Here is a 17777-nt window from a genome sequence, read left to right on the forward strand (position 1 = left end):
TATCTCGTTTTTATCAGGTCAAGAGTATGTTTCATAAATTTCTGGAAAGTATACTGAAATCAAAATATGACAGAAATTCCACAGTTTCAAATAATTTGAGAGAATATTGGATTGTATCATGTTGCCTAATTTTTCCTCTTCCTGATATCCTTTCCAGAGGTGCTCAAAAAATAATCTATGATATACAATTTTGTTTCATTGTAGCATAAGCTCACAAATCTAACTGCCAGTGTGTATCTTAATGCAGCTTCAAATTTGCAGTTGATTCAGGAAATATGACTGCATCATCCCTAATTTCAAATTAAACTCATCTGATGTTTTATAGATACTATGTAATAAGTTAAAAATTATCAAGGATAACAAACTCTGCTGCTTAGCCTCTCAATGTGAGTGACTAAAGACGAGATACAGGAGAATGGATTCTCATGAATTCAAGATTCTACTCCTTACAAGTCCACTTATGTTTCAGTTTTCCACAGGAGAACATACTAGTATAGTGTCTGGTAGAGGATTCCATCATATATAATTGCAGGAAAGGTGCCCGAAATGTTAACAGTAATAAAACCATATGTCTCTCTTTCTCTCTGTGGAAGAGTGGAAAAGAGGGCTATATATTCAATATGTGACTAAAAGTATAGCCCAACTTTAAATCTTGTATTTATCTGCTCAGGGTTTCCCATGCATCTTAAAGAAAGCAAATAACTTGACGTATATTACTTGCTTTATAAAAATTTGTTTAACATCATTGCAATCCCTGTGCTATTTTCAGATAAGTCATTGATCCAAATGCAAAAGTAGATTCAGAGAACAATGAACAACGTGACAGAATTCATTCTGCTTGGCCTGACTCAAAACCCAGATGTGCAGAAACTCTTGTTTATCATGTTTACTGTCATGTACTTAATCACCCTGGGAGGCAACCTACTCATTGTAGTGACTATCTCCACCAGCCCAGACCTGGGCTCCCCCATGTATTTTTTCCTGTCTTTTTTGTCTTTACTAGATGGCTCCTTCTCTTCTACCACGGCCCCCAAAATGATATTTGACTTTATTGCTGAGAAGAAAACTATCTCCTTCAGTGGTTGCATGATTCAAGTCTTTATGGAGCATTTCCTTGGGGGAGCTGAGATCATCCTGCTCACAGTGATGGCCTATGACCGCTATGTGGCCATCTGTAGGGCCCTCCACTACATGATCATAATGAACCGACGTGTGTGTGGTCTCCTGGTGATCATGTCATGGGCTGGGGGATTTCTTCATGCTCTGATTCAAATGCTTTTCATTGTGTGGTTGCCCTTCTGTGGCCCAAATGTCATTGACCATTTCTTCTGTGATCTTAACCCTCTGCTGAAGCTCTCCTGCACTGACACTCAGATCTTTGGCCTCTTTGTTGCTGCCAATAGTGGATTCATGTGTATGCTCATTTTTTCTATTGTTATCACATCCTATGTCCTCATCCTTTGCTCCCTGAGATCTCACAGTTCTGAAGCTCGGCGGAAAGCTCTCTCCACCTGTGCGTCACATATTACTGTGGTTGTCTTATTCTTTGTACCCTGCATGATTGTATACCTTCGGCCCACGAGCACATTCCCTGTTGATAAAGCAGTGGCTCTATTTTTTGCTATGATAACACCCATGCTAAACCCTTTAATCTACACACTCAAAAATGCAGAGGTGAAAAATGCTATGAGGAAGCTCTGGAGCCAAAGAGTGATCTTGTTTAACAATTCAGTCAAATAGACAAGATAAAACAAAATCCATCACATTCTTAAACAAATTTGGCCAATGCAAAAGATAACGGCCTTGTATCCAAAATATGTGGGTCAAAGTATTTTGTATTCCCAGGTTATCTGGAATTTTGAATGGTTCCTTTTTCTTAAATTAACAATATTTAATTAAATGGTGAATAAACTTTCTTCCAACTGGAAACAATTTTGCATATACAAATTAATGGAATATTGAAAATTGACATAGAATGGTCACAAGTTTTGGAAAATCCATGGTTTGTTTATACTGTAGAAGAATTGTTTGCAAACATTCAGCTATTCCTTACTTAACCAATAGCCCATGTACTTAAAATAATATAGCTACAATTTTATGAAAATGCATTGTTTTAATAGCAACTCCTGACATCAGGCTAGACTTATTATTGTGGAAGATAGGGATCAACAAGAAATCATTGGGTTGAAGGAATGAAAGAAAGTCAATAAGCACGTGTCTCCCCAAAATTGATGCTGTTATGTTGCACAATCAATGGAGGAGCAATTATACAGTAACCTGGGCTCTGCCCAGATAAATTTTTTTTCTTCCTAAAGCCAAGGAGGGATATTAAATTATTTGAGGGACAGTCTTACAGCAACCTTGCATTGGATATTCCCAGGAAGACTGTATATATATATACATATATATATATATATATATGGAGAAAATTTTTAGTCCAAAACACCCTCTCAGCACTTCACCACCAAAATACCTATTAATGTATGTTATTGAGCCTCATCTAATATGAGCAAAAGTTTCTGGTACAAAAGAGAAAGTTTATGATGTCGAATAATCAAGGAAGAAAGTCTGCTATTTCAAATTTAAATAAAAATTGTGTACCAAAGAAATGGGTAAGCATTTAAGATATAGTCACAATGCTATTCTTTTTTTTTAGTTTTCAATAAATTTTTTTGTCTTTATTTATTTTTTTAATATCACACTAAAAAAATATGAGGTCCCCATGTACCCCCAACCCCCTCACCCCTCTCATCCCCCCATAGCAACAATCTCGTCCATCATCATGAGACATTCATTGCATTTGGTGAATACTTCTCTGGGCACCACTGCACCTCGTGATCAGTGGTCCACATCATAGCCCACACTCTCTCACGTTCCACCCAGTGGGCCATGGGAGGACATACAGTGTCCGGTAACTGTCCCTGCAGCATCCCCAGGACAACTCCAAGTCCCGAAAATGCCTCCACATCTCATCTCTTCCTCCCATTTCCCACACCCAGCAGCCACCATGGCCACTTTCTCCACACCAATGCCATATTTTCTTTGATTACTAATCATTATAGTTCATGAATAGAATATCAGTAAGTCCACTCTAATCCATATTCTATTCCTCCATCCTGTGGACCTTGGAATGGTTGTGTCCACTACACATCTATATCAAGAGGGGACTTAGATTCCACATGGATGCTGGATGTAATCCTCCTGCTTTCAGTTGTAGGCACTCTTTGCTCCATGTTAGCTGAGTGGGGTAAGTCCAATAAACCAGAGTGTAGGAAGATTTTTGAGGCTCAGGGCCTGGCTATCATATGGTCAGTCCAGAGATTCAGATCCCCTGGGTATATATTAAACCCTAGCACCAACTACAGTTCTGGTAAAAGTAGCAGGAGAGGCTTGTGAAAAAAGATCACATCTGAGTCCAGCTCCATCACACAGTATGATTTACATTTTAGCTTATCAGCCCCTATATATTTTTGGTATAGTTTTACATGTCTTATATCCATCCTTACGTACTCTGGTGGAACACTTCTATTGCCCACACAGTTACATTGGTTCCATGTATTCAATATTTCTTTCCCTCTCCCCTTAGGGCCCACAGTGACTATCAATCTTCATTGTTTGAAGGGCCATGTTCAGAGATACTTGCAACAGTGTTGAGGGCTTGACATGCTCAACTGCCTTAATGCACTGGGAGCCATCATTTCTCTTGAGAGATACTGTTCCCTCTATGAGAGGGCATTAGTCCTCCACAGGATGTGGGTATACCTTCACTCTCATTATATGGGTCTCTATCCAATGATATAAACCATTATGACAAAATGAGCATACACATATTCCCTAGGAGCCTGTCCTGAATCAGATTATCCCCTTTAAGCATCTTAAACAGGTAACTTTCCTTATCATATTTTTTAAAAGGTTTTCTCAGCATTATACTCTCAACCAAATACCTGACAATCTCCTATGTTCATATATTGCCCCACCCTCCCCCCAGTTTCTTGGGCAATATTACCCATCCTCCCATCCCTAGCCCCCCTCAAGCCCGTAAAGCCCCACCCAAAGGTAACCCTATGTCTCCATTTTATCCCTTCCTTATACAAATACTTATTTACCTCCAGTTTATCATAGATTTCACCCATGTAGGTGTCAGCTTACAACTTTCTCTACCCCCCAATTTCCTGTAAGCCTATCATCTAGTCTCTAGCTCTCTGAGGCAGCTTGGTTTACTTATTTCATATCATTGAGGTCATGTAGTGTTTGCTCTTCAATGCCTGGGTTGCTTCACTCAACATAAGGTTCTCAGGATTCATCCATGTTATCATGTATGTTTGTAGTGTATTTGTTCTTAAAGCCGAGTAGTATTCCATTGTATGTATATACCACATTTTATTTATCCATTCATTTGTTAATGAGCATTTGGGTTGATTCCAACTTTTGGCAATAGTGATCATTGGTGTGCATATATCAGTTTGTGTCCTTGTTTTCAGTTCTGTTGGGTATATACTAGCAGTGGAATTGCTGGGCCATATGGCAAATCTATGGCTAGTTTTTTGAGAAACCGCCAAACTGTCTTCCAGAATGGTTGGATCCTTCTGCATTCACACCAGCCATGGATGAGTGTTCCCATTCCTCCACATCCTCTCCAGCATTCGTAGTCTTTTGTTTTTTCATAGCTGCCAATTTTATGGGAGTAAGATGGTATCTCATTGCAGTTTTGATTTGCATTTCCCTGATAGCTAGAGATTTGGAGCATTTTTTCATGTGCTTTTTAGCCATTCGTATGTCTTCTGTGGAGAAGTGTCTGTTTAAACCTTTTTCCCATTTTTTAAATGGGTTATCTTTTTATTTTCAAGATACAGGAGTTCTTTATATATGCAGGTTATAAGTCTCCTATCAGATATATGGTTACCAAATATTTTCTCCCATTGTGTAGGCTCTCTTTTCACCTTCTTGACAAACTCCGTTGAGGTGCAGAAGGCTTTAATTTTGAGGAAGTCCCATTTATCTATTTGTTCTTTTGCTGCTCATGCTTTTGGTGTGAAGTTCATGAAGCCATTTCCTATTACAAGGTCTTGTAGATGCTTGCCTACACTGCTTTCCAAAGTCTTTATGGTCTTGGCTCTTATATTTAGGTCTTTGATCCATCTTGAGTTGATTTCTGTATAAGGTGTGAGCTGGTAAGCCTCTTTCATTCTTTTACATATGGATATCCAGTTCTCCAGGTATCATTTGTTGAATAGGCCATTCTCTCCCAGTTGAGAGGGTTTGGTGGCTTTATCGAATATTATATGACTATATATATGAGGATCTATATCAGAACTCTCAATTCGGTTCCATTGGTCTGTGTGTCTCTCCTTGTGCCAATACCATGCTGTTTTCACTATTGTAGCTGTATAGTGTTTTGAAGTCAGGTAGTGTGATTCCTCCAATTTCGTTTTTCTTTTTCAATATGTCTTTGGCTATTCGAGGCTTCTTTCCTTTCCAAATAAATTTCATAGCTAGTTTCTCTAGTTCCTTAAAGAATGCTGTGTTGATTTTTATTGGGATTGCATTGAATGTGTAGATCAGTTTTGGTAGGATAGAACAAAGAATCCAGATAAAAGAAAAATTGCAGATTTGGACCAGGGCAGATATCCTGTCAAACTTTGACATTTCATTTCTAGATTTTTAAAAGCTGAATTAATTCAAATTATTCCACAGCTAAAATATAAATTCATAAACGTTTGATTCCAAATAGATCTATTTTCTCAACTGTGATCAATCTCTTGCTGATGAACAAATATTCATGTGCCCCAAACATGTTTTCTGACCTCTTATATTTAAGAAGGGCTATGATGTGAATAGCTTGCAAAAATGAAGTGTGTCACACTGAGACTGAGACATTTAGTAGCTCTGTGCTCTGATCCAGTGTTTCTTTCCCTGATGCAGCAAGCCTAGCAGAAATGTGCTAAAATGGCAGGACTACACAGAGGAAGTAACCTAGATTATGGAGTATGTATAGGAAGGAATATACCCTCCATGATTCCCTAACACTTAGTGGATTTTGTCTCAACAGGAAATAATATTGTATATGTTAAGCCATAGAGATTTCAGGATTCACTTGTTACCACAAACAAAAAAATGCATCATGCATCTTATCCTATCTAATTCATTGACTATCTTTATCCTTACTAAGATTTATAAGTATAATGAAGAGAACAGATTAGCATAACTTTTGCAATTTTCTATATTATTGGTAGTTTAGATAGCAGGATAGATAGCAGCCCTTACAAGTAAAGTCAAATCAAATTAATCCTTTTTCTGCTTCAGTGTAACATTCACTAACTGAAGTATTTAAACACCATCTTCATACACCATTTATGCCTAATTGTAAGGAATTGCTGAAGGAAATTATACCATCACATATTACATGATACCAACAATTATAAAGTCTAATATGAGAAGATCTTCAAAGCTTTTGGAGCTTGTATTCTGGCTAGTGACGATAGCTATACATACTATCTGCTATACATACTTCTCAGCATAAGTTCTAATTTGCATTAATTTTCTATAATCCTTATCCCACATATTTTCCTTTCAAATTAGGTAAAGTCCATGCTCTACCTGTCAGGAAAATAGAAACATCACAGAATCATTCTCTCAACTTCAAACCTTCCCTTCTCACATAAATGCCTTACTGATTAAAACATATGATAGGGCTCCTATTACATTTTAATATGTCACGTGTGTTCCACATTTAACTACTTCCACTCTTTTCTACTTTCAATGTTTTCAAAGAATTGAAGAGATAGAATTATTTTGCATCTTAAGTCTCTTTATATCATCTTCTATAAGATTTAAGCCAATGTTCAGGTCACTCTACCAGTTTTACCTCAGTTCTAGAGCTAGCCTTCTATAACCCTAATACACATACATGGATGTATATATGTTTATTTAAATGCATTTTGTTAGAAGGAGGCAAATAAATTGAAATTAAACTCTATGGTTGTAAAATTCACCTCTAGAATGTAGGCATAAAGAAATGACATCACTCTTACATTTCTTTTTAAAAATTTATAATTTTTCTTTGGAAACAGTGTTTACATAGAACACAGTCCTGTGTTTGACATTGAAGCTGTTTTAACCATTCCAACAAATGTGATCCTAACCTGGAAAAACAGCACAGCTGCTTTCAGGTACACATATGTAATGAAGAATAAAATGGAAAATAATTGGGCAACTCTTAAAAAATTTTTTAAGTTGTAACATAACAGACATAAATCCAGCAATTTATATGCATTCTCCATCATTCCAAAAATAGTTAATGGAACTAGGGGAGGACCCACAGAAATAAATGTCATGAATGGTAGATTGAATGGCTCCCAGGATGAATATTTCTTGTTGCCTTATATCCCAGAGCCTTATTTTCTTGCATCCTTCTACCTATTGTAAACAGATTGAGTTTCATGAACTGTGTAAGAGAAGAAAGATACTGTTGGTTCGAGCTCAGGAGTTCAGGTAGCCAGATAATTCTCTATTAAGATCCTATTTGTTGGGGAAAGTTTTAACTACTTCCACTCGTTCGGCTTTAAAAGCCTTTTGTTATTACTGGTTAATTTGCTAAGACCTTGGAGTAAAGACTACATTAGAAATATGTCTTGACAGTGTTGCTAAACTTTTTATATGCTCCAGTAGTTTCTGTTAGGGATGAATGTCTGGTATACTTTATAGAAGAGTATGTCTTTACAATGAAATAAGATCCCAAAAACATTCAAATAAGTGAATATTTAGCTTAGCTATCAATGCACTATATCACCCATGATAGCTGAAAATTTAGCTCTTTATTTTAAAATCTGAGAGGAGCCAAACACTTTAAAAAGATGTCATGTGCTGTGTTGATTTTGGGGGATTGGAGGGGTATGGTCTCCTTGGCTGATGAAGGCCATGAATCCTGACTTTTTGGAGCCCAGGACTTAAAATGAGTGCTAGCTCAGTATCTCTTGGACACAGAGCAGGCAAACAAAAAACCAGTGGGGACATAGAAGTGCAACCACACAATGTCTTTGTGCCTAGTGAGTGACAAGTAGAGGTGGATGTTTAGAAGAACAGCCTATCTGCTGGTAAATTGTGGGATGGCTTGGAGCAGTGAGAAACCTCAAGCAGGAAGACAAGACTGGAAAGCAGCTCATCATCGCAGGCCCAGGTGATGAAGCTATGAACTGGGGTGGTGGGGCTGGAGGAGGGAAAGGCAGACATTGGGATTTTGTGTTACCTGGGCCCTGATACCTTCAGAGGGGTTGATTTAATTCCTAGAGAGCTGTTTTACATAAGTTTTGGGAGTCGTCTCTCCTTTAAAGAGAGGAAGAGAAGGTAAAATATTTAAATACCTGAAGGCAGTTATTGGCCAGGCTGGAATAAGGCTAGAAGTGTGGGTGAGAAGCTGGCAACACATCATGTATATAAGGAGTAATTGCTTTTCCTGGTATTCACATTAAGAAGGAGGGTCCACTTATGTCCTTCCTTCAATCCTCTCCTACTGGTGATGCTAATGTATGGGTGTGAAGAGGAAGATGTAGCCATAGGAGAGAATACTTGACCTACTTGGGACACAGGGACCAACCAAGAGTGGCAGATGGGAGACTACCTGGTAAGGACAGCATGGTTTCTATAGGAGGATTTGGTAACTATGAGGAGGAGAAAGGGGTTCCTCCTCAGTTGTCAATTACAGGGGTGGAGTCATCCAACACATGAGGTGCTTTTGAGTGAGGGTGAATAGGGCTGAAATCTGGTCTGCCTGCCCTCACCAAGAATACATCCCAAGTCAGGGTCCATCCAGAGGAAGGACCTTTGCCCTTGTGTACTAAAAGGAAGGTGTGGATTAGTGTTTGACTCGAGTTACCAAACTTTTAAAGTGATTTGAGCAGAAGTGAAGTAACAGTGGTGGCATCATAAGCTTTTTGTCATGTGGCTCTACACACCCTGGTGTGCATTGAACTGTCCAAGTGTTTGATAAATAATTGTTATAGTTGCATTACCCTATGTGGAGATCTATTGTGCCAGGCATTCTTCAAGCAACTAGTTAGATAAGGCAGGCTTAAGGAAACAACAAGGGATACTGAGGCACCCAAAGATGAGTTGTGGTGGGAAGCTCCCACAAAGCTGGAGTGCAAAAGGTAGAAATAGTGTTTCTGGAGCCCAGTGAGGGCTGAGGCAGCAGAGAGAGACATGCCATGACAGAACTCAGGACTCACAGCAGGAGGCAATGAATAGTGAGAAAGACTCCAGTAGCATTCTCTTCCAGATTTCTGGTCACCCGTCCATCACAGACCATATAGCAGGCAAGAGAAGAGACAAGATGGATTCAGAGGGCAGATGGGAAAGTGGAGGATAAGACAGCCCTCTCATGTTCTCTCTTTTTGAAGTTGAAATTGTTATGCCAATTTTGTAGATGAGGAAACTGAGCTCAAGGGATTTAATAGCCAAGTGGCTATTAAATCAGAACTAGCTTTGGAACCCAGACCCATCTCATGGTAAAGTCTATGATCTTTAATTGATCATTTAGGGATTCTGTTCACTCTTAGTTACATAGTATCTTAAGGACTCTTCTGAGTTGCCCCAGCATCTAAAGCAAGGCATGTGTAGAGTCCATGTTGTTGCCTTGGTTAAGGGTCCATTATATCTCTAAAAGTCAACTAACAAACTACCAAAGCATAATTATTCAGCTGTAATTGACCAGGTTGTTTTTTCTCTGATACTGGCTGACTTTTGATGGAATCCACATACATTTCCAGTCATGGTTAAATGGCATAGAGGAGGGAGTGACAATCACTAGTACTCCTTAGTCTGGATGACATGCTCTGATGGCCACTTGTCTTCCCTTTTCTGCTTGGAGAAAAATAATTCTGGTTACTTTAAATTCCTCTTCTGTCTTCACAGATTCTTTTCAGATTGTTGGTATCCACATTGTGAGTTTCAGCGCCACAAGCGTGAACCTGACCTGGGAAATTAGCAACAATAGTCATGCTCCGTCTATACCTACAAATCCAAGTTGTTGGGTAGTCTGATTCCTTCAGCCTCACCATCAACGAGATTCATGCCATCATCACTGGCCTCAGCACAAATACCTTATACAAAACCACAGTGCATACTTTACAAGATAGTGGTTCTGAGGCATGCCATTCTCTCATCAAGTGTATGTCTGTGAGTCCCCTTGCTGTTCTGGCTAACCTTTCTTGCCTACCTACTATGGGAAGACAGAGATACAGAGAGAGATAAGCTCCATTCTCTGTCCTTAAGGAAAGTACAGCCTAGTGTCGGAGTTCAAAGTGATTTATATCAGGATGTGTGATATGATGATTGTTAATAACACTAACCATGCACCAGGCATCATGCAAAGTACTTTATTCACACCGTCTAATTTAAAACTCACAACATCCCTGTGAAGTGATTGTCATTAGCTTTATTTTATTCATGAGAAAGCCATGAATGATAGAGGTGACAGGGGTCACAGCCGGTAAGTAACACGCGTGAGATTAGAACTCTTATCTGTCTCCATTCCAGCATGTGCTTGTAAAAAACGTTCCAGTGTAGTAGTTGATAGAGATCAGTAGAACTGGATATTCATCTCCCTTTGCTCTTTGGACACTGATATTATGATGAAACAACAGCAGAACTATATCTCATCCTTGGTTTTCTTAAAACATCTCTGAAAAAGAAAATGATAGGCAGCAAATAAGTTTTCTGTTCCAAAGAAGTCCAATAATTTAGAATAAAATACTAATGATATAACCATAATACAGCCAGGAGTTTTACATTTATTAGGATTCCCTTTTTATGGATAAGAAAGTCACAGCTTAAGATGGCTGAATGATTTGCCTCAGGTCATGGAACTAGCAAATGGCAGAGCAGAGATGTGAACTAAGCTGTGTTCAGCTCTGGAACCAGGCCTTGTTCACAGATATGTTTCACTCTTGCATCCCAGAAAGCATACCTCAAGCATTCTTCACATGTCTTCTGGACTGACTTTTTGAGGAAAATGATATATGTTTCCACTTCTTCATCTTTTACTTTTTACTGTTTAATCCATTCGTTAGGATTTGATTCACCTGTAAGTAACAAAACCCCTCAAGTATTTGTTTTAAACAAGGCAGGAGTTTATTTTTTTTTCATATAAAAGAACTCTAGCTCTAAGCAGATTAGGGATGGTAAAGTTTAGTGTTAGTCAGGGCTCAGTTGAAGGAAACAGAAACCATTGTGGAATGTGTCATGGGAGCTCTGGTTCACAACACAACAAAACATCCAGCAAGTGATATCTTTATTACTTACACAGTATAAAGAGTACAGAAAGGGCAAATAATCTCTTTGTCACTTATACAGCACAAAGAGTCCAAAAGAGCAGGGAAAGAAGTCCCATCACAGTTAGTATCCTGGGGTGGCCAAAACTGCTCAGATTGGGGTCTGTAGATGGCAGTGCCATATCTACCCCTTCACTCTGGAGGAGAGAAACAAATGTATATTATTTGAATGTATTTCTAGGTTTAAGTTTTGGCCAGGACTTTTTATTAGATTTACACCCCCCCCCCCCCACACACACACACACAGGTTGAAGAATAGCACACAATAGAAAAGAAGGTAGGTATAGCAGGTCAAAGAATGCCCACTTAGTTTGTGTTTGTGACTTCTTCTGATAAAAATGTAGGGGTAAGTGAAGGATGGGCAATGGCCACCTGCCAGGTGTCTGTAACTTTCTTGGAAACTATAAGCTATTTTAAGCTAAAGGGGATTGACACTGGGATTTGACGGCAAATAGAATCCTTGGTATGGCAAACAAGGCTGCAAGGTCGGTCTGCAGAAATGACTCCTAGACTAAGGGCATGCTACAGAGAGTATAAGAGATGCCATCTCTGCCCTCAACTCTTACATTCTCTTTTGGGGGGGGGGGCAGACAGATGAATGTCAAACAGTAAGAGAATAATTTAACCATTGATGACGAAGTGCTAGAGCAAAGGTCTCAAGTCCCAAGGCAAATTATTTCAAGGCTTCTAACCCTAACAGCTTGGTGTGGACAAATGCTGAAATGTCTTCTCCTCTCCAGGACTTCTAAGCTCTACCCAGGCTATCTTCAGGCAAGTGGGTAACTCAAGTTGAACTCCATTAGCATTAATTTTCTTACTTTTTAAAGAAATATCTTACTCATCAGGTTAGCTTTGCCTTTTGCTATAAACATGATTATTTTCTTTCTCCATGTTCTCCTTCCATTCTGGAACCAGCTTTGAGTAAACATCATGGAGGGGAAGTTAGGGTACAAGAGCAGCAGGAAAGTCAAGAAGCCTGACTCTGTTCCAGGGTCTGTATCAACCTGTGTATGATTCTAGGTGGACCTCATATTCTTCCTCTGTACATCAAGGAAGACAGTCTGAAGGATCTGCAAGTTTCCGTCAAACTTTAAGAGTGTCTGATTACTTCCTAACAAAGGAAACTAGGAAGATGCCCCTTCATCTACCCCTCTGGTCACAGGGTATCATTGGAGAAAAAATAGAAGAAAAGTAATAATGGAAAAAGCCAGTCAAACCCAATCTTATTTTTCAGAATTCCCCAGAATACAAAGGTACAGGATAGTGAAAGTAAAATATGAAACCATAGATAGGAACCAGATGGTTTAAAGATTTAAAACATTTCAGAGAATTTGTTGGGACCCATCCATCTTAAGCATTTATATTCATCTACATTTAGGTTTTCTTAAGCACCAACACTGGAAATATTCAATTACTTTCTGCCTGCTAAGAACACATACCTGTCTTTCAGTATCTCTTCTTTTGGCCCTGCCAATTGAAGTCAGAATTAAAGTTACTTTAGAGTCACATGTAAATGACACTGACACTATAGATGGCTTACTATAGTAAATATATAGTAAATATATATAGTGTATATATAGTAAAGATGATCTCTTTATGAAATTATCTCTCAAATGTTCTTCATTTCTCTTCAGAGTTTCAATAAATGTTATTTTCCTTTCTTTCCATTCTAAATTCAATCAATTTTTTAAGAAATCAATTCAAATTTTTAAAAATATGTTGATCACATTGTTTGTCGTCTCAATAGTTAAACTTTAACAGCTTTGGATGAAAAAATCTAACAGTTTTTTTTTAAATTGGAAAACTACAGTGGTCCACAAACTCCTCTGAGAGGATCTCTACTGCAGACTTTCAAACTTAGAAGCAATTATAGGAACAGAGAATGTTCACCTTTGACGCTAAATATCACAGAAAACATTCGCCCAGCAATGGAAACATTTTCCCTTGAGGGTGAAATATGACTACAATGCTTAAATTCAAGTGTCATCTTGCTCAGATTATATAGTCCAGTTGTTTGGTTAAGTAAACACTAGACTGATTATCCCTGTGAGAATATTCTATGGACTTAAATCTTCAAAAAATTGGTGGCATCTATAGCTGATTAGATTTACAATCAACTGCGGAGACTGCCTTTACCCATGAGAGAAGTCTCATCCAATCATTTGAAGGCTTTAAAAGGAGAGCGATGATTTCAGTAGTCAGAGAGATGTGCCATCTCTCCTTCAGCCAGCCAGCTTCTCCTGGAGAATTCATTGAAAATCTTCCTCTGAGTTTCCAGCTTGTGACCTGCTTTACAAGAATTTGGACTTGTCCATCCCCACAGTCATGAGAGAGGATTCTAATAAAATTCTCATAATATTTACATGTATCTCCTGTATATAAAAAAAGAACATAAGAGGAGGGAAAAGAGAAAGTCTCCAAGCTTTAACCACCATGTGACGGTCCAGTAAGTCCCCTCCCTAAAGGAAATTCAGCCCGCACTATGCAGCTACCTGCATGCCCCAGGATACAAGTTAAAATGTAACAAACCTTCTCACAAGGAAATTATCCAGATGTTATCATAAACTGTAATGTTCTCCAGGCTGTATAATTACTTCCTACATCACCAGGCCCCATTTATGTAACTCTTAGGGTGTGTCTTTGTTCTGTAACCCTAACTATTGCCCTTCATTTAATAGCTTCTTTGCAGAGCACTACTTTCATTCTTTGGCCTGCCACCACTGAAGACCCTCTCCTGTATATAAGCCCCAGTAAATAAAGCTCATGTCTGATTATGGGCCAAGTTTGTCCTTTGGTCTTGCAGCCACCCTGACTCATGCCCTTCAGGAGCTGGGTTGTAACACTCCACCCTTGTATGTGTGTATGGAGAAGGGGAAATGTGAGGAGCAGCAGGATGCCTTCATGGTCTTTGGACTAAAAATTATGACAAGTCAAAAGATATTTAAATCCTATTTTATAACAGCCTATTTTTCCATGGGATTGTCTGTAACATGTTTAATTCAGAACCCCAGAGCATAAAAAGTCTATTCAAGCAGAGACTGTCATATATCCACTGGCTTGTAAGTTGGGTGTCAGACTTGTCTCTTGCAACAAGAGCATCTTAAGTAGACCCAGCATACACTGCCCTACCTCAGAAAAATAGGGCAGAGTAAATGAATCATCAATTGTATTCTTATAGTGCATAAATTTTCTTTCAAATTATCTGAGCTCATTCAAAACACTATGCAAATGTATTTTTATTCCCATTTTTAAAATGAAAATGGTTGGGGGGGGCGTTGAAGGGATGTGTATACTTGTTTAAGGTAACACAGATAGGAAATGGTCATTCTAGGATTTGAAATTAGGTTTCCTGACCCCAAACCCTGCGTTCCTGTACACCAGATCACAAGATAGCAGCTGTTCCCCAGTTTGCAGAGGCCTAGCTTAGACGGCAATCTGGCTGGAGAAGTGAGTAAATATATATTCAGGATACTTCCAGGTTTTCTGGCAGGGCTTATTTGGAAAAGAAGGTTTTTCCAAGGAAAGACCTCTTGCAAGGCTGTAATTATGAAGTGTTGTTTCTGATCACCCTTTTTCAGTCTTCAGGGCTCTCTAGTACAATTGATGATCTCTTTAAGATGCTGTTGCTGCAGGTAAAGGCCTGGCACCCACTTTACCAGCTTTCCTGGTATCACCTTGCATGTTCCATGGTTCTGATTAAAGCTTGTTTTTTCAAACACTATAGAACAGAAGCTGTTATAAAACATGACTTAAATGCCTGTTGATCTTCTCCTTAGCCATTAGTTCCAGGATCATGTAGGCAGCTTTTTATTTCCCCATATTTCCCCTTCTCCATATCCCCCATTCAAGGGCAGTCATTGAAGCTTGGAGACTTTGTCCTTTCTCCCTCAAAGCTTTTTTCTCATGCTTTTTAGGGAACCTGATTAGTTTCACAGTTGCAGAATAATTGGAGTTGGGAAATTCTACTACTTATAGAAAATCAGTTCCACATTATGAAGCAATGCAAGACTGATATCAAGTCCTTGTTATGCTATCAATATTAGGCAATGCACAAGTAAGAAATGTAGGAGAAGCTTCTACAGTTTGAAAAATACATTCCTTGGTTCATATTTGAGCTGTGGGGTCTGTGTCTCCACGTTCTTAAATATCCTCTCATTTTTGTGGAGGGACTTAGCTAATATCTGTTCCTGGGTGATAGAACCACTTCAAGGTTGCATTATTACAAACTCAATTCCTATTTTGGGGATGATATCAACCATTTGATGATCACTAAGCTGTTCATTTGTCTCATGGAGAACAGGTTTTTTGGAAACTCAAGGCAGAGACGAAACTCAAAAGGGAGCAGAATAACAGTCATCCTCAAGGTTTGGGAAAGATGTTTCTAATAATTGAAGGAGAGTTTGATTCTCCTTCAGGCTCTCAGCCCCTGTGTTTTCAACCATGGCTGCTACAAGCAATATGACTGAAATCAGTTTCTTGGACCTGTCCTTGAACTAGGATGTACAGAACATCATTTCTGTGATGTTTCTCCTCATGTACATAGCCACTGTGCTGGGCAATGTCCTCACCGTGGTGATCATAGTGACCAGCAAAAGGTTCACCTTCCCCATGTACTTCCTCTTCAGTTACTTGCCCTTTGTCGAGATGTTAATACCCTGTTACAGGCCCCAGGTTTATCTTTGACTCTTAGGGAGAGGAAAGTCAATTCCCTCAAGGGCTGCATTGCACAGATATTTTTTCTCCATTTCTTCAGTGGCACGGAGACCTTTCTCCTGACATTGATGGCTTATGATCACTTTATGGCATCTGCAAACCCCTGCACTACATGACCATCATTAGCTGGTGCATGTGTGGCTTCCTGCTGGGAGCTACACGGGGTGGGGGCTTGCTGCACTCTATTGGGCAAACCTTCTTCATTTTCTAGTTGCCTTTCTGTAACCCCAATATCATCGACCACTACTTTTGTGACATGCACCCTGTGCTGAAGCTGGCCTGCTAAGCCTCATTGGCCTGCTAATCATTGCCAATGGTGGCTCCATTTCAGTGATCAGTTTGGCAGGACTGCTTGCCTCCTGTGTGGTCATCCTGCACTCCCTGAGGAGTCACACCTTGGAAGGACAGCACAAGGCCCTCTCCACCTGCACCTCACACATTGCAGCTGTGGGCCTGTTCTTCAGATCCTGTTTCTTTGTCTACATGTGTGCCTGTGTCACTTTCCCTGCAGACAAGATAGTGGCCATGTTTTATTACATGGTGGTCACACCTCTCTTAAACCCCATCATTTGCTCTTTCAGGAATGCTGAAATAAAAAAGTCCATGAAGACAATGGAGTGATTTGGGAAAAGAAATAAATGGGGGAGCAAGGAACAGAAATTGGGTATCAAATACCTTACTCTGCCTCTACCTTTAACTAATGGAGTGTTTTAGTGCCAGTTACTTTCTTTCTTTAGGTTTCAGTTTCGTTATCTTTTTGGATTGGACTGGAGTGGGAGGAGGTTCACTGAGATGTGTTAGAGAGAACTTGTAGTACTGCTTTTCTACATTTGACAGTGGTCTTGAAGCAGATTGTCTGTACTGACTAAATGAATCCTTCCAGAAAACCAGAGTCTGTCTGGGAGCAATGAAGAAAAAGGTAAGAGAGGCAAAGGAAGCCTGCCTCAGAGAGTAGTAGTCATCTCTCCTTTGTGTTTGGAGAGCCTGAACCTGGGTTTTTGAAGTGGTAGGGTAGGGAGAGATATAATGGGTATTTGAAGCCTAGAAATTCTACTGACCTGACATACTGAGGATTTTTTTACGTGGATTCTGAGCAGGCCAAGCTGACCTAAAAGGGATTAGTCATCAGAAATAGGGCTTTGACTCCTGTCAGCAAATTCATATGAGCTCCTGATAGCACTTGTCCCAGGTTTCTAAAGAACCAAAATAAAATCACAACAAGATTTTAAGTGATTTGGAAACACAAGACAATCATATCTATGCTATAAGTAAAGATTTTTTCCATGTGTTAACACTAAAAAAACTTTATTGTACTATATATGCACAACTCAAAATTTCTGATCTTCAAAATTTTCTTCTGTTCATACTGTTCTTTTTCCTCATTTTCCCCCTATTTTATGCTTCCAGTTGTTTGGCCCTTTGATTTTCTCTTAGTTCATCAGCACCTCTTGACTTTCCAGGCTTCTGAGCTATTTCAACAGAGTACTCAGGCAACCTGCTCTCTTATTCTACCAGGTTGCCTTGTCAGAATCCTTTATTCTGGAGCTGCCTATTGATTAAAGTGTGGGAGTTTAGCTGCATTTGGGTCCTCTCTGCTGTCTGACAACATTTTAACTATCTCTATTTGAGTCTTATTTTTTGCTGCCATGACCTCAGACCATAAGAATGTACCCCAAAATCCTAACCCAACCTTACCCTTTATTCTCAGCATGATTTTTCTTCCACATGCTGCCATAT

General features: G+C 39.2%; 1 protein-coding gene and 1 pseudogene across 1 annotated transcript; both read left to right on the forward strand.

The window, feature by feature from the left end:
- The first annotated feature begins 749 nt into the window (after positions 1-749).
- Positions 750-1740, forward strand: LOC101433771 (olfactory receptor 4C5-like). The gene has a single exon (XM_023588476.2). The coding sequence runs from the start codon at positions 811-813 to the stop codon at positions 1738-1740; it is 930 nt and encodes a 309-aa protein (XP_023444244.2). The 5' UTR covers positions 750-810.
- A 14027-nt stretch (positions 1741-15767) lies between these two features.
- LOC105746000 (olfactory receptor 4X1-like) lies at positions 15768-16661 on the forward strand (annotated as a pseudogene).
- The last annotated feature ends 1116 nt before the right edge of the window (positions 16662-17777 follow it).

The sequence above is a fragment of the Dasypus novemcinctus genome, chromosome 10 (assembly GCF_030445035.2).
Source record: "Dasypus novemcinctus isolate mDasNov1 chromosome 10, mDasNov1.1.hap2, whole genome shotgun sequence".
NCBI classification, from domain to species: domain Eukaryota; kingdom Metazoa; phylum Chordata; class Mammalia; order Cingulata; family Dasypodidae; genus Dasypus; species Dasypus novemcinctus.